General features: G+C 52.1%; 9 protein-coding genes across 9 annotated transcripts; 2 read left to right on the top strand and 7 right to left on the bottom strand.

Moving 5' to 3' along the window:
* Window positions 1-887: 887 nt before the first annotated feature.
* DACRYDRAFT_56709 (uncharacterized protein) lies at window positions 888-2,422 on the bottom strand (the record flags this gene model as incomplete). The annotated part of the gene is made up of 6 exons (XM_040775388.1): window positions 888-1,035; window positions 1,090-1,349; window positions 1,415-1,755; window positions 1,811-2,128; window positions 2,178-2,231; window positions 2,290-2,422. The coding sequence occupies 6 exons, from the start codon at window positions 2,420-2,422 to the stop codon at window positions 888-890; spliced, it is 1,254 nt and encodes a 417-aa protein (XP_040625906.1).
* A 1,230-nt stretch (window positions 2,423-3,652) lies between these two features.
* Window positions 3,653-4,406, bottom strand: DACRYDRAFT_110334 (uncharacterized protein; the record flags this gene model as incomplete). The annotated part of the gene is made up of 4 exons (XM_040769040.1): window positions 3,653-3,880; window positions 3,933-4,058; window positions 4,109-4,158; window positions 4,208-4,406. The coding sequence occupies 4 exons, from the start codon at window positions 4,404-4,406 to the stop codon at window positions 3,653-3,655; spliced, it is 603 nt and encodes a 200-aa protein (XP_040625905.1).
* Window positions 4,407-6,551: 2,145 nt separating this feature from the next.
* Window positions 6,552-8,381, bottom strand: DACRYDRAFT_24103 (multicopy enhancer of UAS2). The gene is made up of 6 exons (XM_040773546.1): window positions 8,318-8,381; window positions 8,212-8,269; window positions 8,140-8,161; window positions 7,552-8,090; window positions 6,798-7,501; window positions 6,552-6,750 (listed from the first exon to the last, which is right to left on the bottom strand). Exons 1-5 carry the CDS (start codon window positions 8,337-8,339, stop codon window positions 7,225-7,227), a joined length of 918 nt encoding a protein of 305 aa, XP_040625904.1. The 5' UTR covers window positions 8,340-8,381; the 3' UTR covers window positions 6,552-6,750; window positions 6,798-7,224.
* A 228-nt stretch (window positions 8,382-8,609) lies between these two features.
* Window positions 8,610-10,282, bottom strand: DACRYDRAFT_82888 (uncharacterized protein; the record flags this gene model as incomplete). The annotated part of the gene is made up of 4 exons (XM_040776595.1): window positions 9,895-10,282; window positions 9,791-9,844; window positions 9,402-9,740; window positions 8,610-9,337 (listed from the first exon to the last, which is right to left on the bottom strand). The coding sequence occupies exons 1-4, from the start codon at window positions 9,950-9,952 to the stop codon at window positions 8,610-8,612; spliced, it is 1,179 nt and encodes a 392-aa protein (XP_040625903.1). The 5' UTR covers window positions 9,953-10,282.
* Window positions 10,283-10,590: 308 nt separating this feature from the next.
* Window positions 10,591-12,627, top strand: DACRYDRAFT_70192 (uncharacterized protein). The gene is made up of 4 exons (XM_040775917.1): window positions 10,591-11,313; window positions 11,361-11,741; window positions 11,792-12,389; window positions 12,442-12,627. Exons 1-4 carry the CDS (start codon window positions 10,932-10,934, stop codon window positions 12,587-12,589), a joined length of 1,509 nt encoding a protein of 502 aa, XP_040625902.1. The 5' UTR covers window positions 10,591-10,931; the 3' UTR covers window positions 12,590-12,627.
* Window positions 12,628-13,997: 1,370 nt separating this feature from the next.
* DACRYDRAFT_56743 (MFS general substrate transporter) lies at window positions 13,998-16,209 on the top strand (the record flags this gene model as incomplete). Its single annotated transcript, XM_040775391.1, has 18 exons — window positions 13,998-14,021; window positions 14,073-14,078; window positions 14,127-14,168; window positions 14,222-14,240; window positions 14,297-14,350; window positions 14,407-14,504; window positions 14,553-14,690; window positions 14,745-14,804; window positions 14,921-14,978; window positions 15,037-15,084; window positions 15,134-15,283; window positions 15,334-15,388; window positions 15,445-15,531; window positions 15,583-15,639; window positions 15,689-15,769; window positions 15,820-15,870; window positions 15,921-16,023; window positions 16,078-16,209. 18 exons carry the CDS (start codon window positions 13,998-14,000, stop codon window positions 16,207-16,209), a joined length of 1,263 nt encoding a protein of 420 aa, XP_040625901.1.
* A 560-nt stretch (window positions 16,210-16,769) lies between these two features.
* Window positions 16,770-17,433, bottom strand: DACRYDRAFT_40387 (peroxiredoxin; the record flags this gene model as incomplete). Its single annotated transcript, XM_040774479.1, has 5 exons — window positions 16,770-16,818; window positions 16,872-16,953; window positions 16,997-17,138; window positions 17,184-17,307; window positions 17,363-17,433. Coding segments are annotated over 5 exons (468 nt in total), but the record flags the coding sequence as incomplete, so codon positions are not given.
* Window positions 17,434-18,124: 691 nt separating this feature from the next.
* DACRYDRAFT_56827 (uncharacterized protein) lies at window positions 18,125-21,239 on the bottom strand (the record flags this gene model as incomplete). The annotated part of the gene is made up of 2 exons (XM_040775399.1): window positions 18,125-18,286; window positions 18,336-21,239. The coding sequence occupies 2 exons, from the start codon at window positions 21,237-21,239 to the stop codon at window positions 18,125-18,127; spliced, it is 3,066 nt and encodes a 1,021-aa protein (XP_040625899.1).
* A 933-nt stretch (window positions 21,240-22,172) lies between these two features.
* Window positions 22,173-23,842, bottom strand: DACRYDRAFT_24100 (uncharacterized protein). Its single transcript, XM_040773545.1, has 8 exons — window positions 23,736-23,842; window positions 23,515-23,608; window positions 23,292-23,462; window positions 23,190-23,239; window positions 22,790-23,127; window positions 22,522-22,730; window positions 22,398-22,467; window positions 22,173-22,345 (listed from the first exon to the last, which is right to left on the bottom strand). The coding sequence occupies exons 3-8, from the start codon at window positions 23,442-23,444 to the stop codon at window positions 22,281-22,283; spliced, it is 885 nt and encodes a 294-aa protein (XP_040625898.1). The 5' UTR covers window positions 23,445-23,462; window positions 23,515-23,608; window positions 23,736-23,842; the 3' UTR covers window positions 22,173-22,280.
* Window positions 23,843-24,078: the final 236 nt, after the last annotated feature.

Here is a 24,078-nt window from a genome sequence, read left to right as displayed (position 1 = left end):
AGCTGGAGGAGCCTCGTATGCCGGCGGGGCATAGTGAATCACATCACCGTCTATTGCGGCTTGGGATTTCGCAACCTCTTCTGCCACCACAGCGAGGAAGAGGTCAACAACCGCTTGGGACTCATCGATCCTTGTGTGGACCCGTCGGCGAGACTGCGTATGTGAAGTGTCATTTTGATCCTTGCTGTTGCTGGCAAGCATCACGGGGTTATCTGCTTAGCGCCTTCAGTAGGTGACAGAATACAGCGAGCTGACAATGGCGCACCAGATCGTGCATGGGGTAGAAATTCTTCTTCTGTGATTTGACGGATTGTAGCGGGACTCGATTTTGCGTTGAACCACCATGCTAATAAGATCAGCTCAGAAAGTGAGGCGGAGATGCTCACGTAAAAAACCACAATGAGGTGTGTTGGATTCTACGAGAGTAACTTGATCCCTGCACAGCGCGGAATGATTGAATATTCAAGATTGTCTGGATTACAGAAGGTTGGTCGTCGAGATGGAGGGGAAGTGGGCCTTCGGGGTGCAGTGTCCACGCAATTGCAGTCCTATTATGGTGCTATCATGTGACCACTCCCCGGGAAATCAAATCGCGTGTCTCAGGGATGCCCAAATCCGGTCAATGTTGCACCCACTGTTTTGTTGTGCTGTTGAGAACTTGGCGACTCCGCCAGGCGCCTACATTGAGATCGACTCTGTTGCAATCTCGAATATTTGACTAATGATACATGGGCGTCTCACAGGATAGCGAGATTTAGTGGCCTAAGTGTCCCGGCGTCCAGGAACAAACAATAACAGTGAAGGTAGAGAAAAACGTTCCTTCTAAGTAAATAAATCAGTACAGTAATACATCGCTCCCGAACTTCCTTGCATCTCTGTTCCCTGTCCTAAGGTTCCATCAACATCAGTCTTGTCGTTGGCGCGTCTTGCCAGTCGTGCGCCCTTCGTTCTCCGAGCAGGCTCATCGTACTCCGTTCCGTGCCGATTACGGCCGCGCCCATTGAGTGAAACGCAGCGTCCAAGATAGGTCCATACCTTCAAAAGCGATGATTAATTCTATGTAACAAGATAGGTGAAGACAGTGCTCACCATTTCCCGAACCGTGCTTCTGTTCTGAAGGCGGTATGGTCGATGTGCGTCCAGCCCAACTCGACAATTGCCGCCCACCAACCAGGATCAGTTTCGTCGCTCGTCACAAGCACGTGGTCCGTCACGATCCCCTTCTCTGCGAGGGCGATTTGCATTTGCTCCACTTTTGTCTTCATCTGGGCAAGAGTGGGCAGGCAATCGACGTTGGCGGTCTCACATTGACCAAGGAAGTCTCCTCGACGAGCATGAATGACAATGAACTACAAGGCGGCAAGACAGCAGTTTAGCACTCCCAGGGAGATGCAGACATTTGAGAAGCACATACCGGCGGCAGGGAATCCACATCCTCCGTTCCGAAATGACGCATCAGATATTCTTTGGCAATCCGGTCCACCCTTTCCCTCCAGTGCATATGGGTTCCCACGAGTCGCCACTGCGGACTCCAGTCCTGCCACCATTCGTAGTATGTGTCGACGCTCGTGTAGTACAGGTAGTCGTAGCATAACAGATGTTCCGACGGCTCGAGAGACAGACCGGAAAGTCTTGCCGGCGCCGGATGATGCTTCTGCAATGCACTCTTTCGGACGGAGGGAAATGCAAGCTGCATGATCTTGTTCAGTGAAACATGAGGGTCTCGGACATCTTGGGGAAACAGCTTGAAGCTGTCTATGCTCTCATTCAGCACATGCACCTACTAATGAAATATAGCTTAGCTGCGCACCTGGTACACCGGTATACGAGACGTCCAATTTCAGTTCTGACAGGACGATACTGGGTCGTTCGCTCTCATGCCAGGTGCTCCAAGTGCTCCAACATCCCAGGACATCCCAGGCTTCACTCGCTTCGTCCTTCACATCCCTCCATTCCAGGATAGGGATGCCAAGCTCTTTTGACAAGCGAGGAATATCGAATACCTCGCAGACAGGGGGGAAACCAGCAGACAGAGAGAGGTGAGATGGTGCGAAGGGTGGGAGGATGGGGATACGTTGCGTTAGGAGAGCAAGATGAATCAGATTAGCGTAGGTCATTACGTCATTTGCTACAGCGGCGTGAGAAAACGTAGATTCGTCCGGAAAAGAGGGACGCACTCCAACCCGCACTGGGCCAACTGGTGATATACTTATACTCAGGGAGAAGGTTATCTAGATGATCATGTCAGTTTGTTACTCCTTATCGATATATGGAGAGTGCGGTGCATACCTTCGAAGCTCTCTGTTGGGGGTCCCCTCACAAACTGACCAATATACTCCCTATAATCTACTGCTTGCGATGCCGGCTTGACCTCCGGTTCTGAAGTCGGTATATCCGCAACATCCGCTCCTGACGAGTCCATATCCGGATATGGCGAAGAAAGCGTTTCTCCGATAAGGTCTGCAAGCGGGTCGACCACCACCACCTCTGTTCTCCACACAGTCGGCCGCTTGATCAAAAGCGCTGTGGCGAACATCGTCGAGCTCAGCGTTGTCACCGCCAGTCCCACTGCCAGCCATCTTCCATACCTCACCCAGAACCTCTCGCTCGCTTTCAGAACCGGGGAAGCAGGTCGCTTCGGGAACGTAGAATGCCACTGGGCAGGCGTTTCGCCATCTTTCGGGGCAGGGCTGTATTGAGGGAGCTGCCATTCGGGTGGGGGCTCGAGGAGGCTTTGAGAATGATCGTGGGATGGCGGAAAGAGCGTGCTCCAAGAAGGAGGACGGGAGTGGGTGCGAGTACCTGGCATCGCTGGTGGATCGCTGTCCAGCGCGAGGAGCAAAGGGTGGACGGCGCAGCTGACGTGGGTTGGAACGAGAGTATATGCAGGCTAGTTCGCAGTCTTCAACCACTGACGAAAGTCGTCAGCGGGGAATGACAGAGACGAGAACAGGACGACGAACAGATGATGCATCTACCGGGTCATGCCAACTATACTCATTATGGGTGGCAGACTGGCAGTTGCCAAGCGCAAGCGAAATCTTCACTGGAAAGTGCCTGGCACAATTATCTTCCCCTCGCCTCCTGCATGCCGGAATCCATCAGCGGCATTGACTGGATATTGTTGGCTGAAAGATGCGCTGTGTTGGCGGGCCACAAGTAAAAGAGGAAGGCACAGCATCGACAAAAGTTGCAGTGCGGTTGCCAGTCACAGACACTTATTTGTTCATGTCGTTACTTTGATTGGCCCTTTGAGCAATATAACGATGGTTGATGATTTTGAACGATGAACATGTCAAGCAAGTACACTGTATGCTGCTGTTGACGCTGTAGAGTGTGGTGATAACGACCGTCAGAAGCGGAAATGCCAACGTTTCGAACGCGGCTTCTCCTGGTGGCGATGTGGATATCAATCAGACTGGTTCACGCGATACAAGAGCGATTCCGATGGAATTTTACCAGTAATACTAACGAATGACAGAATGATGCGCCATAGCAATGGCGATGTACGAAGTGAAACAGAAAGACAACAAGCACGTCGCATCTCGCCACATCCCAAACCAGTTGAACCCGGGAGACAGAGACAAGGTCCGACTTTCCACATAGAAAACCAAGGTATCAGACGGCGGACCGATCCAGCGGGCCAAAGTCATTACACAGAAGCGAGCAGCGCCCATAGGCTAGCAAATATATCGACGTTGGGCCCGATCTGGGCGTCAGTCTGCAGGCCGGCGGTTGTCTCGACAATGAGAGGCATGATGTCCACACCAACATCCGACAGGAGGTTGTTAACCAGGTTGGTGAGTCCACCGTTGAGGGAATCAAGAGTGTAATCGAGACCTGTAACCGAGAGGTCGGCGCTGACTTGCGCCATGATATCCTTTCCGATGATTAACGACGACGTGATTGTTAATGCAATATGTGAAGCTTACATGAAGGATGTTCCCGGTAATCGCACCGACGGCGTTCACATATGCAGTCGTGTCGTAGAGAATCAAGTCGGTCCCACCGACAAGGTCATTGACGGCCTCAGTCAAGTCATCAACGAGGGAGTTGTACTGCTCAGATGGTCAGCATATATGCGTTACTGTTCGAGGCACAAGCGCACGCCGTCGAGGAGACCAGCCGTGTCCACGGACGCGCTGGCAGACAGGTCGGCTGCATATATGCTCAATATATGCGCATATACGACACTATATTCACTCACCGATGGTGGAGAGGTCGTTAGAAACCTTGCTGTGCAGTTTTCCCAGCACACCGAGAGCAGTGGTGCATCCAAGGAGACAAGGGACATCGACGTTGGCGTCGACTGACAGGTCAAGGAGTGGGGCTGCAAAGGCAACGTTCACAACTGTCAAGGTGGAGGCCAGCCCCACAATGAGAGAGCGAAGGAAAGAGGCGTGCATTGTTGCTTTTTAGTTGAATGGGGAGAAGGAGAGTGGGAACGCAGGAGGAAGAGAGATGAGGGGACCCAAGATCAAAACGGACAGAGTCTTTATAGTCCCATAGTACGATCGATGCAAGCTTTCGTCATAATAGGTCGAGAAAGACTCCGAGGTGGTCGAGATCGAGGTTTTCGAGTGCAAGCTCACCATGTCTGAGACAGGTTGACCATGCAGGACTAATGTGGTGGATGTATGCGGGTCAGGCAGACGCACAATACAAGTACTAGTGGTACGTCTGGCCATGCATCCCAGAGTTACTCAAGGTAGTCCATTCCATATCCCATATCGACAAGGACGTATAGAGCAGAGCAAGGGCTTAGATGTGGCCATACTGAAGTTGAAGAGAGAGGGTGAAACCGAACTCCGATCGGCCCGAAAGACCCTTTCATTCACGTGCCAGCGTTTCGCCGACATCTTCGCCTCCATGAATTCTTGTTCCTTCAGAGAAATCTGTATAGGCTGTAGCGCCATATCCTCGGTCATGCACCATGTGCTTAGGAAGACTATTTATATGCGGCAGATTCGACTCAACGCTGTAACCGGCGATTTCGGATCGTACGCTCGGCGCCAAGCTGACGAGGCTTCACGATCATCAACCTCCATTTGAAAATGTGGACTGTCAGCGCACCTTGGTCTGAGGGCCTCCTTGCTCACCACTCCGTTCCAGCTTAGTACCTAGTTCTAGTTGCTGATATCTATCTTGCTGGAATGCAGGCAGTGGTGACTCTGTCAACTTCTCCACCTATTGGACACAAGCCTATCGAAAAGCGGCACTTTGGTGCAAACCATCCACCTGCACGCCACGCTCGGGACAGCGACAATTGGATCAAGCCATCAATATGGCTAGAAGACATTTGGAGGCATTATGGAAGAATGATTACGGTAATTCTGGCGATATGCACTGTTATTTCGACGAGTTCCAGCATCTTGCTCTTACTACGAGAACCTACACATACAGTTCATGATACCATGAGCCTTATGGCAATCTGGGAGGGATCTGACGAGGCCATTGCACCAATTCCAAATGTCAGTACAGTCATTGAGCCGTTTCCTGCCTCCCTCTCTGCTGCGGACGAAGATTACGGTGCTCTGACCCGGCAGCACGTTAATGGCCCACCGACCGAAAACTTTGCAGGTGCGCCTATGACCGCTCGGTCGTACCAGATCTCTCAACACAGTGCAATAGGCAACCTTCGCCCAGATATGAAATATATCACTACTTGGCCGGCTGCAGGCTGGAGTACGTGCCGACTCTGACCGTCCGACATCTTGCTTATGCAATCATTAGCAAACGACGTGATGAACTACGCAAACCTTATCCACCTTGCATCATTGACAGAACGTATCCCGATCATTCCGCCCTTTGCGCCTTCTCATCTTCCACAAGAAGCCGGGTTGGTGCCCTTCAGTGAAGTCTTCGATGTCCCACGGTTGTCAAAGGCGGTCGGTTTCCCCATATTGGAATGGAAGGACGTGAAGAGCACCACTAGTCAAGAATCGGATATCATGGGATGTTGGAGTAATTGGATGTTGACTCATGAAGCACCTCTACGGGGACCTATCTTTGAAGGGTTGAAAATCGGCGAGTCATCCTTCAGACACATTTCTACGGATGAAAGCTAATGCCTGACAGATGCCTCGTTTACGGCGGTTCCTGCCCATTTCAAGATGTTCCCTGACTATCCCAATGATCCGCACATATCACTGGCCAAGCTGATGCAGCTAGGCTTTCCCAGCGGACGCAGCGCAGCGCTCCATCTTCAACGACCAAGTCCTGCACCTATGTCCAACCGAGAGGTCGAGCCATCGGATCAACTCCTCTGCTTCGATTTCCTCTACTATACCAGCGTGGACTCCTCTTTTGAATGGGAATACGACTGGAGCCCACAGTGGAGGTTGGTCGGCACTCATATGCGTTGGGCCTCTCAACTTGAGGATCTTGCGAAGCAGTATTTGAAGGCTCATTTCGGCGTTGGAGAAACCGACGAGATTCCTCCGGTATGAGCACATCGTCTATTTATATCTCTCTGTCTAACCTCTTGCAGTATATCGCCGTGCACGCCCGACGTGGGGATTTCAGTCAACGGTGTGACGCCCATGACACCAGCTGTCTTCCCTCAGTTCGCCAGCTAAGCCGACGGGTCCAAGAACTGCGAACTGTCCTGTCCAATAGGGGAGTCCAGACAGATCGAGTCCTCGTAATGAGCGACGAGCGGGATCCTGGCTGGTGGAGAAGTATATCAGAGATGGGTTACACCTATATCAATCACACGGAGACGGAGACTTCGAGGAAGCACGGGCTATGGTGAGAATCACAATTTTTGGGTATTTTTTGTAGCTCATTGCATTTAGGTATGAACTGTTTATCGATGCTGTCCTTCTATCCCAAGGTGCCGCCCTGCTCGGCACGGACCAAAGCACGATGAGTCTGCTTGCAGAGCGACGCATACAAGATTGGCATGCCGGTCCCACGTCTCGGCTGACGTTCTTTGACGAGATGTGAGGAAGCGTTCATAGCTCTGCGCGTTAATCCTGCGATTCTGCTCGCACACGAAATGCGCCATCGGAGCTTTGATCTTTCCCTATACGTGGCGCCCGCTACCATCCAAAATCCTCCACGCAGACCACAGAGAACCATCTACCCGCAGACCAGACTGAGGAACGAGCGCCTATGATCCCCCTAGATTATGCCAAGTCGCTGATGTCAAATTTATTCAGGCTTTCTGTCTTCTATTACAGCTGATAAAAACCAGGTTCCTCTCGCACGACCTCTATGGCATTAGCTAAAGTACGGCAAAACCCAGGAAAGCTTTTCCGCGGCCTCTCTAGTAATATAATCCTTCTTCGTAATGCAAGCGAACTGCATGGTTCCAGTGAAGCTCGATCCAACCTTGCCGCTCTCAATATCCGGATAAAGAGCCTCGAGCACGTGCGCTGCAACATGCCGCGAGGCGTTTGCGTTCTGGTGAAGGGTCTTGACGACTTCTTCAACAGTGACGGGGTGCTCGGACACACGCCATGCATCGTAATCCGTCGATGTCGCGATGAGAGCATAGCTATGGGTGGCGTAAGCAAAACCAGAAGGGGCACATATACAGCAGCGCACCTCATCTCTGCCTCCCTCGCCAACTTGGCCTCTGGCAGAACGCTCATATTGATGATGTCCCCACCCCACATGCGGTACATGTTACTCTCCGCCCGGGTGGAGAATGCCGGCCCTTCCATGCAAACAACGCACTTCTCTGTATGGACCTGAGCTCCGTTGCCAACTTCATGCGGCGCGAGAGCCTCCTTGACGAGCGGGACGAGGTCTTTGATCAATGCGTCGTCGAAGGGATTTCCGAACATCGCGTGACCCACGACACCCTCGTCAAAGTAGGTGCTTGGTCGGATGCCCTTGGTGCGGTCGATGATCTGCGAAGGGACGACAAAGTCACCAGGGTGGATATCTTCCCGCAGGGACCCGACGGCGGAGAAGGCGAGAATGACGCGCACGCCCAACGACTTGAATGCGGCGATGTTGGCACGTACGGGAACATGCGAGGGTGAGTGCTGATGTCCGACACCATGTCGCGCCAAGAACGCGATCTTACCGCCGGACGGCAGCTGAGCGATCGTGAGGGGAGAGGAAGGATATCCCCATGGCTATCAAAGGTTCAGATAGGTACGGATGAGAAGATAAGGAAGAGCTCACCGTTTCAGGATTGACCGTCTCACTGAGGTTGTATGATTAATTATCGCGCATTGTGGATCAACAACCACTCACACCGGGGTCAGATTATCGAGGTGATACAGCCCGCTTCCGCCAATTACGCCAATAAGAACTATTCTATCATCAGATTCACCAATTCCAGCAACGACTGTTTACAAACCTTTATGCTCGGTCGACCCCATAGCAGCAGATCGTTTAAGTAAAAGGCGTGCTGCCAGGGCGTGCCTAACCCTCCTCTCAACAAGATGCTCGCAATTTGGCCGGACGATTTGCACCCACATTGCACGTGTTCGTCAGGGACATCCCTGACAATCGTGCTTAGTCAGCTATACACAACGAACCTCTCGGCCCGAAGCGGTATTTAGCTCGTGAACAATATTCCACGAACAATTGTGGCTATTCCCCTGATGGTCTATTAGCGCGACTGGTACTAGAAAAAAATCGTGACAGGATCATAGGCCATGCCACAGCAGCCTCGCAGTGCTACCCCCATTCCAGTCCTTCACCCTTCTCTCTGCCAATAAGGACATTGTGCTGCTATCAGTGCCCACAAACCCCGTCCCCTTTGAATGAAAGACGACATCCAGGAGCATCTCATACCACAACCCATGCTGTTCTGCCGTTCCTTCTTTCGTATGATCGATCCTTCCCCATCCATTCTCCACTATGCCTGCCCACCATTGTGGGTCCTTCTCATCACTCATCACGAGCACACGCTCAACCTGTGTCCCTCTTTCCTTCCACAACTCAAACTGCACCTCATAAATCCTTTGCTTCAGTTGTTCATAGTTCGGAAGGCAGCTCGAGTTCCTCCCTGGACATCCATCCCCAAAATCGTCTCTCCTAGCATGCACGGAGATAAAGGGTGGAACGGGATCGCTTGGGGAGACATGGAAGTGACGGCGCAGGTATTCGTCGGCCAGTGCATCGAGCACGAGGTTCCAATGCATATGCCGTGCAACAAGCTGCCATTCAGGGGAGTAGTCGTACTCCCATTCGAAGCTTCGGTCAAGTCCCGTGTAGTAGAGCCAGTCGAAGCACAACATTTGCTCGTCGGGCTCCAGCACCTTGAGCGCCTTTACTTCTTTGAGTGCGGCGGTGCGGCCAGAGGGATAGGCCAGCTGCAGGAGACGACCGAACAGGAGATGCCAATCGCCGACACCGTACATTTTGTTGCCGCCTATGATGAGGGTAAACGATTTGAGCAGAGAAGCGCCAGACTGAAGCAAGTAGCTCGAACTTACGTGGAACGGGAGTATAATGCACATTGAGCCCCAACAACCTTGGGTTCTCCGTCTCCCTTGGCTCTCTGTTTTCCTCCCCCCCAGCCATCCAGCTACTCCAGCAGCCCAAGTCCTCCCGTGGTATGTAACTGACGTTCGCCTGGGTGAGCTTGAGATCGTCCCATTCTAAGATAGGCATGTTGAGCGCCCTTTCTAGCTGGGGCAGATCGAAAATGTCTGAGAAACGCATCATTCCTGCAGACTTGGGGAAGTGCGTGGGAGTGAAGCGCGGGAGGACCGGTACACGGTTAGACAGGTGGGCGAGGAAGAGCAAGTGTGCGATCGCCATTACGTCGTTCGCTGCAATTCTGGTCAGTCACAGCGTTAAATGTTCGTAGGAGAACACGCACTCCAGCCACCCGCCACCCATGTCGTGATGTACTTCGCGTCTTCCCTCAGGTTATCTTCAGAGGGTGTCACAACAAACCCACGCGATCCCAAAGGAAAGACTCACCCCGAAAGAGTGCAGTTGGCTTGCCCTTCACATATTGGCTTATGTCAAAAGGTCTCATTCTGTCCCCCCCACCAAGCCATTTCCTCGGTCCCACCGTACTTCCACGTTTCTCCACGCCCTGTATTCTCACACCAACCAGGACGATACATGCCAAGCACACAGCAAGGAGCGCGAACCTGGTCCATCTGGCTCTCCTGTTAAGGCGAGGAGGAAAGTATGATCCACTGTGTGCCCCAGCCTCAGCCCCACTGCCGGATTCATAGGATGTCGCGACCTCCGAGTAAGGTGGCAGTGGGGTAGAAGGAAGGGAAGAGCGCAGTAAAGTTGGGAGCAGTGAGAGTCCGCTTGGGCCCGCTTTGAACGCAGGGTCTTTGGATGGAGAGCCCCGATGATGTCCAGGGTTAGCCATAGCTCCAGGTTAGTCTAGTCCGGAGTTGGAAAGAGAGACGCTCGAAGAATAAAAAGGAAAGAGAGGGGGACACGCCCCTCCAAGCGTGACATTACGAGAGTCCCTGGCGTTTGTTGCCCAGTTGACATGTCACGGGCGCTTGTACCCGACGCTCTTGGCAGCACGGTCAAGCCAGTCCCTCTGCTCCACACATATCAATCAAGCAATTCCGACACGGATTCTGTCGTGGAATGCATCACTGTCCTCATTTCATGACTCGAAGCGTTGAGTGACACCCGATGGAGATGCGCAGAGATAGCCTAAGCTCAAAGCAACGTACTTTCAGCTCGCAAAGGCCCCAAGGTGTTCGACAGGAAATCAGCCTTCGTGGGGACAATTTAACCCTCAATGTTCTGCGGCCGCTAGAGTGGACGTGTCAATCAGCTGCGTGGTCAAGCTAGCAATAAGCGTCAAGGATGTTGGGCAAGACCCTTGCCTGAGCCGGCTTCCAGTTAGCACTGACATGTAGGTTGCCCGGTGATGCATCTCGCTGGATGCCGACAGGATCATATTCGAGTCGCACGGTATAAATCGGTCGACAGAACAATTAGCTGAGTGCTCGCGACGAGCAGCCAGCGTATCAATCATCATGGCTGCTTTCAGGAAGGCCCATCGGCATCAAGCCTCCTCCCTGGGAACCTTTTTCACCAACCTCGGTACAACCTCTGAATCCAAGTCACCCGAATACTTCGAGCCACCTAAGCAAGATGAACTTCCCGCACCGCCGCAGACACCCTCGAAAGTGCGAACCAAGAAGAGGGTGCCGTGGAAGTTCACCTCTTTGGTCGCCGGCGTGTGCATCTTGGGAACAGCCTACCTCATCGTTCGAATGCTACAAGCGGCGATTGACAGTGATCATCGGACGGAGGCAATAAGCGATAAGCTGGCTGAGGATACGAAGAACGAAAGCCCAGTGAGAGAGTCTGATGCCTGGCGATGGGTTAGAGGAGAACCGACAGAGGCATTCCGAGGTGTGCTGGGCTCACAAATACCCAGTCTCTTGCTCATATGTACCCAGACAACCTTCTACCGAACTTCAAGTACATCACCTCCTGGCCCTGTGCAGGCTGGACAAACGACGTCATGGCGCTCGTCCACTTGATATATCTCGCTCAATTGACTGAGCGCATCCCCATCCTCCCCTCTTTCGCGCCGTCACACCTCGGCCAGGCCGCAGGGCTCATCCCTGTTAGCGATGTATTCAATCTTCGTCGATTGAGTGAGAGGATCCACCTCCCCATTATTGAATGGAGAGATGTCAAGTCCGCGAACTCGACCATCGTGGAGGAAATTGGATGTTGGAGCCCGTGGATCGGAGGAGGGCAGAGTAACGGCCAGCCGAGAGACACTTATCTGCCTGCAGCTCTCGGATTGGATATTTCATACACGCCAACACCTTGTGGGTTAGTCTGCCAACTTCATGCACCAGTCTACTCATCGTTCGTCCAGATTCAATGAAAGTATACGGAGAGGGCGACTCGCACACACTTTATGGCCGGCTCATGCAACTAGGATTTCCCTCCGGACGCCATGAAGCACTACAACAAGTCTCTCCACTTCCAGCCCCTACGTCAGGGCGGGCGTTCGAACCGGATGACAAGTTGCTCTGCTTTGACTATCTCTACTACACTTCGCTGGACCGGAACTTTGAGTGGTATTACGATTGGTCTCCGCAGTGGCGGCTGATCGGAAGACACATGGCCTGGGCGCCCACGTTGCAGGCGCTGAGCGAGGAATATCTTCGGCGGCATTTTGGCGTCGAAGCCAAAGGAGAGATACCCAAGTTCATATCTGTACATGCCCGTAGAGGCGACTTCCACCATTCGTGTCCTGCAGACGACTGGACCTGTCTACCGAGTATGGACCAGCTGCGAGAGCGTATCGAGCAGATCAGGAACGAAATCCTGAGGAGAGACGGCGGTTACGTGGAAAATGTTCTCGTGATGAGCGACGAGACGGATGCGGCGTGGTGGGAGGAGGTTAAGGAGAACGGCTGGAGCTGGATAGACCATGTTGTGGAAAAGACAGGAGAACGATATGGTGTTTGGTTCATATTTTCTAATCGTTCAGCGATATATGGTTCTCACTCCGCGGTACAGGTACATTCCCTTGTTGGACGCGGTCTTCCAATCTTCAGGCGCGGGATTTGTGGGTACAGATAGTAGCACAATGAGCCTTATCGCGGCGCTCCGTGTGCAAGATTGGCATGACGGACCTGTTACGTATCTGACATGGAAGGGATTGTGAGATTACGGTAGAAAGTCGGTGTATTTCTTCAATAACCCAGGACGCTCAGGTGGTATCTATACCATTCACATTTGTATCGATCTTATCGCGTGCAGGAGTAAATTGACGTGACTGGGTACATCCCTATTCAGACGCGTTTCTAGACGGGCTTGTATACGTCATTAGGGTGGCATCCTCATCCATTGCTTGCAGCCAGCTCGGTATATGTGAATTGTCGGCTAATGGTAGTCGATAGGGGAACCGACGTTGCCGAAAACTGGGAAAGACTATCATCAGAGTCCCTCAACATGAGGCTTCATGTCGTTTCTGACAGCGCGCCGGCTATCACTCCGCTGTTCCTTTGAACAGTGGGCCGAAGTCTCCCCTTGAGGGGAAAGCCGCACTGACCTTCAACAGCCGGTCAGGGACGTGAGGGACGATTTGGAAGAAGAAGCAATCTCGAAGCGTATGACGGGGACGTGGCAGATGGGCCAACAACATAAAACGCGTGGCCAGCAGGTAGGCGTGACCTGAGCAAGATAGGAAGACCGTTCGTCCGCGTCTGTCGGGTCTCGCAAGTCCAGCTCCGCCATCAGAGCGATAATGCGGCTTCGAGAGTCAGAGTGAAAGACAATTGCGATTCATGCGGAGGATGTTGAAAAGCCTTGACCATCCGATATCATAGCTGAAAAAAAAAATGATTAGCGAACATGCAGCGGAGAATACTTACACATCGCTGAAGTAAGACCCGCTGCCGCTGGTTTCGTGAGGCGCTGTACTCCTGTCGGCTGGATCAGATTTGCGCCTGTATGAATTGAATTGAATTGAGGTGCATTATCGCTGTCACCACACATGGCCGGAGGAATAGAAGCTCGGGGGTACTGAATGGGAGAATGAAAAGGACAAGCTGCATAAGCAACCGGTCGGTGTTCGCGCGTGAACGCGTGCACCGTCCTGGAGACGGAAGAAGAAGCCCCTCTTCTTCCCCACCTCGCCGTGGAAGTCAGGCGAACGACCAGAATGGAGAACGAATAAGGCTAAAGTGGTGTGCACGCGCTCAATCTTGCAGCGCCTTCTATCAACCGATAAGACCTGTGACCATCCGCGTTCTTCGCAGCGTTCAGATCCACGCGACGGCAAAACGCACGCTCTCGGACCATCCAATATGGTATATGTATAGCGCCCCCCTTGTCTGACTGCTGGACTCAGCGTTCACTTGTCCTTTGGCGCTGCTCCTTTCTTTTTGCGTTTAGGACGCACCTGTGTTCTTCTGAGAGACTGTTCTGTCAACAAACACGTCATGGCCGACATCAAGCCTGTTAGTGGAGAGAAGGAGGTCATGCCAGAAGGGATTGAGACCACTCAAGAGCCCCACATGGCCCCCAGCGGTTTTATCGGATGGTATCGAAACCCCTACGTCCAATGTGTGATGCTGGGTTTCGTGTGTTTTATGGTGAGTCAGAGCTGGGAAGGCGTTGCCAACAACTTGCTGATAATTTATTAGTGCCCGGTGAGCTCAGTGGGTGAACGTCGTGTCTTTCTTTCCTCATTTTGGTAGGGTCTTTTCAACGCTTTGAATGGTCTTGGAGGTGCTGGTCAGGTTCGTTGTTAAGTCTATGTTGTTCTGGTTAGCGTTTGACGTCGGTGTGACAGGTCGACGAGACCACAGCTGGTTAGCCCCATTTGGTCACATATGTTCACCTGCTCATCATGACGAACAATGATTAGCCAATGCCAACGTAGCGCTCTATTCTTGCTTTGCGGGTATGGCTTTTATCTCTGGTGAGTTGATAGAATACAGAAGGCAGGTGACCGTCATACTAAGTTTATCTACGTAGGTTCCATCCACAACATGATCGGCAGCAAGATGACGCTGCTCATCGGGACGTTTGGTTACACGCTTTATATCGCCTCGTATCTGGCATCTAACTTGCATGTATGCCCCTGAACTGCCCACTCTTCCTCATTGCTAACGTCAAGACAGCCTCTAACAAAGGGCATCGACAACTTCAGCATCGCCGCTGGGGCGATTCTCGGCATCTGCGCTGGCCTGCTGTGGACTGCCCAGGGATCGCTTATGCTTGCTTATCCTACTGAGAGCCAGAAAGGCCGTTTCATTGGTGTGCGTACCTCCGGGGAGCCTGAGTGGAAGGGTTTGCTCATCTGTGAGGAATAGATCTTCTGGATAGTCTTCAATCTCGGGGGTGTTATTGGCTCTGCTGTGGCGTTCGGTCAGGTGCGTCCACTCTGCACTTATCAAAGATCCGGCTAACCTCGCCCTGTAGAACTTCAACTCTACTGTACGCGTCCATATCGATGCCAGGTCTGCTCCATAAATGACACCATGTACAGGCAAACAGTGTTTCCAACAACACGTACATCGCGTTCATTGTGCTGACGTTCATCGGAAGTCAGTTGCCAAGTCTCCTGCGTGTCGCAAACATTAGTGTGCTAATATGCTCTTCAAGCCATTCTGTCGCTTTTCATAGCGAACCCGAACAAGATATATCGTACCGGTATGTGGTGTGCAAACGAATGGTGAACATGCTTGTGACGCTCGAACAGACGGTACCAAGGTGGTGCCTCTTCGCCATCCCACCTGGCAGGCGGAGATTACCAGCCTGGGTCTTGCCCTCTGGGCGGATCCTATGATTCTCCTGCTCTTCCCGCTCTTCCTCGCGTCCAACTGGTTCTACACCTGGCAGTTCAACGATTGTAAGCTGAATTCTAGTTAGACATTGGCAAGTAGTAACCGATACTGACAGTCAATGGTGCCCTCTTTTCAATTCGCACACGTGCCCTCAATGGCATGATCTACTGGTAGGAGGTCAATTTCGTTAAGTCTATCTCGAGACTTACACACCAGCGTTGTCTAGGGCATCGCAAATGTTTGGAAGTATTGCGATTGGTACTTTACTCGATTGGCCTAGACTGCACCGTCGCACGCGTGCTGTGATTGGGTGGTATGCGGTTGCGCACTAGGAACAAGCCATATAGCTGATCTCTCTATGAAGGGTCGTACTTCTCGTTTTCGTCATGGTCGTTCATGGCTGGGCCTACCACTATCAGAAGTGAGATGTCCAAGACATCGTATTCGCTCAGAAACTAATGCTTTCAAAGGGATTATACTCGCGACAGCCTCATCGCCAATCCTGAGAGAATCGACTTTAGCACTCCTGGTTACGCGGCATACATCTGGCTGTAAGCGGCCGTACTGCCATTGTGCTGATGACGCTAACGCACGTCGAAAGTTACATCTTTTGCGGACTTCTGGACAGCATGTGGCAGACCGCCTGTTACTGGTATGTGATTGTATGTGCTATTGGAATGACAGAGTTTGAACAGCGTCTAGGTTCATGGGTGCAATGTCTAATGACCCCGCCAAGCTCGCTTACTTCACCGGCTTCTACAAGAGTCTCCAATCTGCTGGTGCGGCGGGTATCTGGCGCGTTGATGTATGTGCATTCCCTCACGTATACTCTCAATACTCAGGCGGTTTCGCATTGTAGGCCGAACTCCTGCCCTACATGAATATCTTCGCATCAACATGGGCACTCCTTTTAGGCGGCCTGTTTTGCGCCGCACCGGTGTTGTGGATTCGCATCAGGGACCACACAGAAATGAAGGATGAGACCTTGTGAGTTTCCTGCTGCTTTTGTAGTGACCCTTCTCTCATGGTGCCAAGGATGCGCATTGATGAGCACGGTCACGTTCACGCCGTTGAAGAGAAACCTGCTATTGTGGAAGAGACCGCGTAAGGCCAACGGACAATCTACTTAATTTTTCTCACGCACTGGACTTCGAGATGAATGATATTACATGATGAATGATATTACATGATGAATGATCTTACATGATGAATGATATTACATGATGACTTGAGAACTGACCCATTGGTACACACATGATTATCTGAACGGGCCAGAGCATTAAGAGTATAGGTACATCCAGCGTACGAATGTGAATGTCCACGAGAAGAAGTGCATCAAGGACTTGCGTCTTCTGGCAAAAAAAAGTCTGTGTACCCCTGCGTCAGAGATACAGTACTGTCGTCATCCTCGCTTATGGTGCCATCCGAGCCAGTGAAAATCTGTGAAAACCGTGATTTGAAGGTTGGCTGCGGCATGCCGCCGACCAAGGTCCCAGGGTCATAATCTGAGAGGATGGACTCAAAATCAAGGAACTTGCTCCACGGCTGCCGTTCAACCTCTATCCGTTCAATCCACTTTTCGATGAATTTACGGTGAGCACTGGAATAAAGTGGTAAATAACGACAACACAGAGGAACAGGACGAAAACGAACATGGCATGTATGAAGGAATCGTAGATTTCTCGAATGATTCCGTGGCTGTCAATGAAGAAGGTAACGCGAGCTGGAAGAATGGCTATGATCAGACGTGCGAGCTCCCGTGCAAGCGAAATATCTACCGTCGTAGCCAAGCAAGCCCTTTCCAGTCCGATACATGTTTCTTACTGCTCCGTCGACATCGCAGAGAACAGTGAAAGGGAGACGGTAATCCTCGACAAAGTGTCTGTTCTCTTCTATGGTGTTCCCGCTGATGCCAATAACCTGTTCGATGTGAGTTTCTGGACGTGACGTGATGCCTGTACATACTTCGCATGCAGCTCTGGACCATATTTCTTTAGAGTTGGACGCATCTCGTATTGAGCAAGTTTGAAGAACACATCCTATTGTTCCTGCTGCGGGGAAGAAGAACAGGGCGATAGGCCGTCCACCACTGAGAGCATTGCTTAAAACGGTGCAGGCAGACCAGGAGGCAAAGAAGGGCCTACGGTTTGAACTTGAACATCTCACCACTGGTTGTGGGCAGCTGGAAGGACATCGCGTGTCTTCCAACTAGATCCTTTGCACCGCGATGGGGGGGCATTATAGATATTAGTGGCAACCGTATATGCGAGAAGGACGGGTCCGCAGAAAAGGGGGATGATGGGGGCCTGGGAGAGAGAAGCACACATCCAGCAGAACGATGCAGGTTTTTGTAAGGTCACATTCGGGTCAATACAATGGAAATGGAGCACTGCCAGCGCATTGTCGGAAGAGTCATGAAACCTCGAAGAGGAGACGGCCGTCCACCGCCCAGGGGGCTTCCAGAGAGACCCGTGGACGCCAACAGAACATGCATCGAGATGTTCACGAGAGCGGAGAGCGCCATTGCGTGTCCGATCGGAAATCAGACAACAACTGTGAAGACATCGAACCGGTTATAACGTCAAACAATGAAAGTGGCCGCAGAGTAAGAAGAACGTGTGCTGGATGCGGTGCCTGAAGATGGTCGCGTGTTTGATTGCGAGACGCCCGCAATTCAACACGGAAGTGATGAAACGATATCCTTGCCCCGTGGTGCCGGAAGAATCGAAGTGCGACATTCTCTAACACTTCCGCATACCGTAATATACAAGAATTGTCATTATTGTTCCGGAGGAGTGTTTGATTGTTTCGCTCATTTCGACCAAGAAGTAGCCCCTACATTAGTACGGTGTTATTGTACATGTGCATTATTATACTAGTACCATGAATCCCTCAACACGTTATGCCTACATCCCAAGATGAACGAATGGTACCCAACGTATAGCCGGTAGTCCACAACGCCTCAAATGCATGACAGCTGCATGTAGCGCCTCCGCAGAGGACCGGAAATCACCTTGACCATCTGCAAATATATATTCATAAACGTCCTTTGTAACGATCGGTGCGTCCTGCATCCTAGTTTCAGGATTTGTTCCAGGAATGAGTCGGTGAACATACCTTATCGGCGATACCCCATTGGGTAGCGATCACGCTCTTGAACCCCGCCAGTTGCAATGCTGATGCCAAGTGGAGTGATTCGTCGGGCAATTCTCCAGCCGGTCGGGCTGTATGACAAGCCGACAGATACGCAAAATCCGCGTGGGGAAGGCGCAATTTCGAGATGTCTGAAAGACTCAGGGGTCCATCAAAGAATCGGAAACTGCTTAGCAGTGGATTTTCTGCATTGCTGTTGCCGTGACAAGACAGGTGCACCCAATCAGCATTCCGAAGTTGCTCACAAACACGGACTACTGTTGCTTCGTCTCCAAAGAGGCATGTGGTATTTGCATGAAATGGTATGGCCCTAACAATCTGTGTTTCCTCCCTTGAGCAGACCAATGGTGCCTGACCTGGAGTCGATGGTTGGCTGATTGCAAGTATCCGAAGGTCCCGGTGCTTGTTTCGGAGCGACTTGCGTGCTCGGATCAAGGACCCTAACGTTGCAGTGTAAGAGCAAACAATATCATCACTCCCTGAGCTTGCGTCGGAGGAGAAGCCTGCCGCATGGATAGGCAAGAGACAAAAGGGTCCCGTAGGTAAGAGCCATATTCGGCGAGGAAGGTGATCCCGGTAGATGGACTTCAATGCGTTTCGTATTGGGGCAACAATTGTGTGTCGAAGGCGATCCAAAACGCTTCGAACCACGTATTCCATGAATGAAAGCCCACGTTGGTCCTTCGGCACATTGAGGCCATGCCGTAAGAATTCGGCCAACTGAATTGCTAACCGTGCTTGGATTCCAGGCAAGGCACAGTGATAGTTTTGATGATCCGGTGTGAGAATGATAGCATCCACCCGTGTGGTGCTGCCGTTGATTACTATGACTGGCCCGTCTTTTGCAGCTTCGGAAAGCTGGGAGAACTTGGTGGCTTGCAGGAAATCCTCGAAGCCTGGCAGTTTCCGGACTTCGGTGACGAGCTGTTCCCATCGTTCGGCAAGTCGTCGATGTCGCTGCAATAAATGCTCGTTCTCTGATCCACCCGAGCTTGGTACATCTGCCTCGAGGGCTCGTCCTACATCTTGCAATTCTTGTGCCAACTTGGGTGCGGTATCCTGTAATTCATCGACTTCGGTTCTCAGCTGGAGTAATTGCCGCCAGAAGATGCCACGCCCCGACTCCAGCAGCTCCAAAGCTCTGTCATACCTCCCTACGGCGATGGCCGCAGCAGCAGCGTCCACTGCTAAAGTCCCTGCACGAGAGCGGAGCTCCTGGAGTCTCATATCTCTTCCATAGCCGAGCCAGGCCACTCGTGGCAGAAGCGACACTGCAAGTGCATACGCGCGGTACGCTTCTTCCAGTAGACTATTCTCCTGTGCAAGACTGGCCAATTTCAGAGCAGCCTTGAAACGGTCAGCAAACAGTGCTTGGGAGTCGGAAGCCGCCTGCTCGAGAAGTGTGACAATTTCTGAAGGGTAGGTCGGTGGCTTCGATATGGTGCTGGACTCTTCCAACACATCTGCAAGCAAGAGGCAGCACTTTGTCTTCTCCACCCCGGACGCAACATGTTCCAGGCAATCGGACAGGAGTTGAAGGGACTCGTCCAAGTAATCCTTGTTCTGCTCAATTTTGTATGACGAAAGGAGGGCACTTCCTAAAGCCATTAATGTCTGACCTCTTCGCTTGTGACCTGACGGCGAATGTTCGACAGCCGAGCGCAGGTGCTTTAGACCCTCTTTCCAGTCGTCACATTGATGGAAAAGTTGAGCACGCGATATGAATGCTTTGCCATACGCGAGAAGGTGTTCGGGTATATCGTAAATGCTTTCGCGGCGTGCGTCTGCCTTGGTCATCCAGTCTATCGCACTCTCCAAATCTTCGACCTTTCTATCGTGAAGGTAGAGTTCGTAGTAGCATACGCCAACGTTCGCCAAATAACCACCTCCGGACATTTTTTCGACTACATCCTTGCAAAGGCGAAGCGCTTCCTGCAAATCTGAGAGGGCGGTGAAATGGTACCACCTTTCTAAGAAGCCAACTGATAGAATATTGACGAAATTGGCGTGCATGTTCAGTGTACTAGGGATGTTCGAGCACCTCTCTCTCATCAGGGCGATCGAGCGGTCGATGTCATGTAGAGACCCATTGCTTCGGAAGCGGTATATCAGACTCAAGCAAAGATTGTATACGGCAGCGTTATACCCTTTCTGCTGGGGAGGCCGAAGGCGCAAAGATTTCTCCTGGATCTGGACGCAGTTGTCGATGTCCGTATAATCGCCCCAAAGGTGATATCGATTTCGGAGACCATTCGAAGTCGTTGTCAACACGGCGGTGTATCTCCGATCGTCCTCGCGTACGCATTGTAGTGCTTCTTGTGCGACGGTGATTGCGCGATGTAGCGCAGTAGGCTCTTGTGAATGTGACAATGAATATCGCTGCAACGCAATAGCGAGGGCGTTGAGATATCGCGGTCGGCGGGGATCAAACGATGTAGCCAGTGCGACTGCCTTCTCAGCATATGTCAGAATTTTTTCCACTTCGCTCCGCTCATTCAAAGTGTCCTGTCGGCTTCGATGGGCCTCGCTGAGAAACAGCAAACAGAGTGGCCGGCAGCCTGAAGCATCGTCCAGCTCGACTAGGGTGCACGTCAGGCACCTGATCGCCTCCTGCAGTCGCCGAAAATCGCCCCTCGCTTCGTACAGGTAAAACAAAGCACGACCATGCCAAATAAGCAGGTCCGAGTTGACGGAAGAAGGGTCGATGGGGAGGGATTCTGCCTCCTCGACCAGCTGGACAGCACGTTCTGCGTCTGTCGCTTGTGTAGTGCCGTCAAACCGCAACGCGTGTGCGCGAGCACACGCGCGAAGGTAGTCAATCCGATTCTTTGGCTTCAATCCGTTGGCCGAACACAGCTCCTCGCCCATCTCTACCGCTTTCTCGATATCCGACTCACTGCCCCACAAGTCGAAGCGCTCCGACAGGAGAAGAGAGAGGTGATATCGGCATAGTAGATAGTCGGGGTGCTGGGGCATGAGGATGAGATGCAGATTCCAGTAGATACGAACAGCTGCATCCAGCTCAGCATGTAGGCCGGTCGAACGATACCGCTTGGTCGCCGCCGCCCCGTCCGCTAAGGTTGGGGCAACATCGATGAAGCCCAGACTGGTAGGGGCTTGCGGGCGTGCAGCAGCGGCAAGCGCCGTATTGACGTACGAAGAAGATCCGGGGATAGGCAGTCCACTTGGAGAGATATGAACGACTGCTGTGGTCGTAGCAGTAACAGAGAGCGCGGCTCCTCGGAATTTGATCCCATCTTCTTCGTCGTCTAGCAAACAGCATAAGCACTGGCTTCTCTGGTCCTCGCGGCGCTGAAAGAGATGCACACACCAGTAGACGCTGAACCTGGGTCATAGTCTTCATTGGAGCTCATGGTTTCTTGGAGAATAAGAGGGGGATTGAATGGAGAGCTGGGCGTCGCCGTGTATGCCCCTACAACGCCCATACACGCCCAGGCCCTGCAGGAGCTTATAAACACTCCACTTGCCGCCTGATCATGCGGGAATGCGGAGATGCACGATAACCGTGATTGCACTCGATGATCTTCAGGTGTGTTCTGACCGTGGACAACGGATGACGTGCCAGTCTTACTGGACCGGCGTTGTTGGCGACGTATTTCAGGGATGGGGACGGTTCTTCCCGTCGGCAAGTCTTGACACGGCCACACTAGTCTCCAACGAGCTTTAAACTCGCACCGTGACAGGCCGTACATTACGCCCGGTGAAGGACTTCTCACGTCTGGCGCCGGAGCAGAACTACTATTTCATGGGCATTTGGCACCGACAAATCGGTATTACGGGGTGAATGATAAGTGGTATTACAATCGTACATCTCTCACGAGGACAACATGTGTACTACACGGGGCCCACAGCCGGACAGAAAACAAGAACATGAGGTAGGAGCCTAGATCAAGTGCTTGGCACCACGACTGAACTCAAGAAAGGGAAGTTCAGCACGGTGGGACCAGCAACCGCTGTATCAACATGGTCAGTCGCAATCTGACAGTTTGCACGGCCGAGACGTACTGTTTCCATCTGTCACACTTGAGCTACTCGTGGTGACCAGCATGAATACGGTTCCAAGCAGCCCAGATGGCTATGATCGTGATCATCAGTGGTGATCGACATCGATCAGGGATTGATGGCCTACCACCGCAACGGAATTATCGTGCTGAATTGATACAAATATAGTAGAGAGTCCAGTGAAAAAAGCGGCGAAGTACGGCCCGGCAATGCTCGTGTTAAATTGCAACGTCACCGTGTCTCCTGCTGAGATGGACGCTTGCTGGATTGAGAGCGCGGGGAAGGCGGTCACAGGAAGAGCAGGATTCGAAGACGGGCATGAAGTGATGAACGAGGCTAATGAGTATGAACCAGGTACATCAGTCTGGCGCGCTGCGGGGTGAGGGGGCACATACCAGCAAGGGTATACACCTGATCCACATCAAGCGGGGTCTCAAACCCAGTATTCCACCCTGGCCCATGCTCTACTGCACTCTCGATCCACCCCTGATGCCGCGCTTCCACTGCCAGAATGCTGCTAGCAGCCATAATCACGCTCTTCTCCGTCAAAAGCTGCGTCGACCCAGTATAAGCGGCCACACCGATCCCCTCCAATGCCGAGGCGAGTGCGACGAACGAGGAGGGGTCGGTGTACGGGAACGAGTAGACACATTCTGCTGTTGCAGCAGAACCGAGGATGGAGCGGAGGTAAGAAACATGGGAGGCCTCATGCGCTGCTATCTGCGTGATGCGTCTGCATGGATGATGTACCGACGTCAGCATTGTTAACCAGTGAAACGATACACGAACACGCACCCTCTGACCCAATCGGGAAAGCCTGCGCTGGTGAAGGCCGTATCGTCAAACTCGACAACAGTGAGCGAACTTCGACACACTCGCATCGTCCCCCGCACGTACTTGTGATAACCCGTCTGCGTAGAACCGGTTTTCTAAGTATTCGAGCGTGAGTGCAAAGTTGAGCATCGTATTATCGATGTTGCTCTGTCGTCTGGTGGGCACACCAACGGCACCCAGAGCAAAGAGGGTCGAGAGAACAGTTAAGGACTTCATATTGGAAACAACACAATTCTTGGACGAGTCTAAGCAAGGAGATCGGGGTGGGTAAGGGAAAGACACTCACACACAGACAGCTGGTACAAGGGAGAGCAAGATTGGGCGTGACTCAAGGAGAGCAGTTTGATACAGATTGATATTAGGTTGGGCGTCGTATGTGCCTGCAAGCATAATGAGCACAGACTGACGTGATAGATAGAATAGCACAGGAAATGGCGAAGAGCAGCCGAAAGACGCGTGGAAAACGCGAGGTATGACAACAAAGTGTCAACCAAACCAGAGACTTACGTCGATGTGACGTCCTGGCGCCGAGCAGAGGGAGAGAGCCAGATAACGAAGAGGAGGGCAATCAGGGCGGTTGTTGTCTAATGTCCACCGTGCAGAACAGACAATAATGGAACGTCCAGACGGAGAAGAGCTCGAGGGGAGCGCTTCCTCTTGCGCCCCATTCAATCTTGGGAAACAGAGAACCAACAATGTTTGGTCCCGCAATAAACTCGGCTGTTGTGCTCTGTCAGATCGATATCAGGGCTGACAAAACCTTGTTTGGCACTCAACTATTCTCGGCCCAAACAAAAGAAAATTGCTAATGATATTCTTACAGCGATTGCAGTAGTATACAATGCAAGCA

The sequence above is a fragment of the Dacryopinax primogenitus genome (assembly GCF_000292625.1).
Source record: "Dacryopinax primogenitus strain DJM-731 SS1 chromosome Unknown DACRYscaffold_17, whole genome shotgun sequence".
NCBI classification, from domain to species: Eukaryota; Fungi; Basidiomycota; class Dacrymycetes; order Dacrymycetales; family Dacrymycetaceae; genus Dacryopinax; species Dacryopinax primogenitus.
The sequence above is the reverse complement of the archived record's forward strand: the minus strand, read 5'-3'. Positions and strand labels throughout refer to the sequence as shown.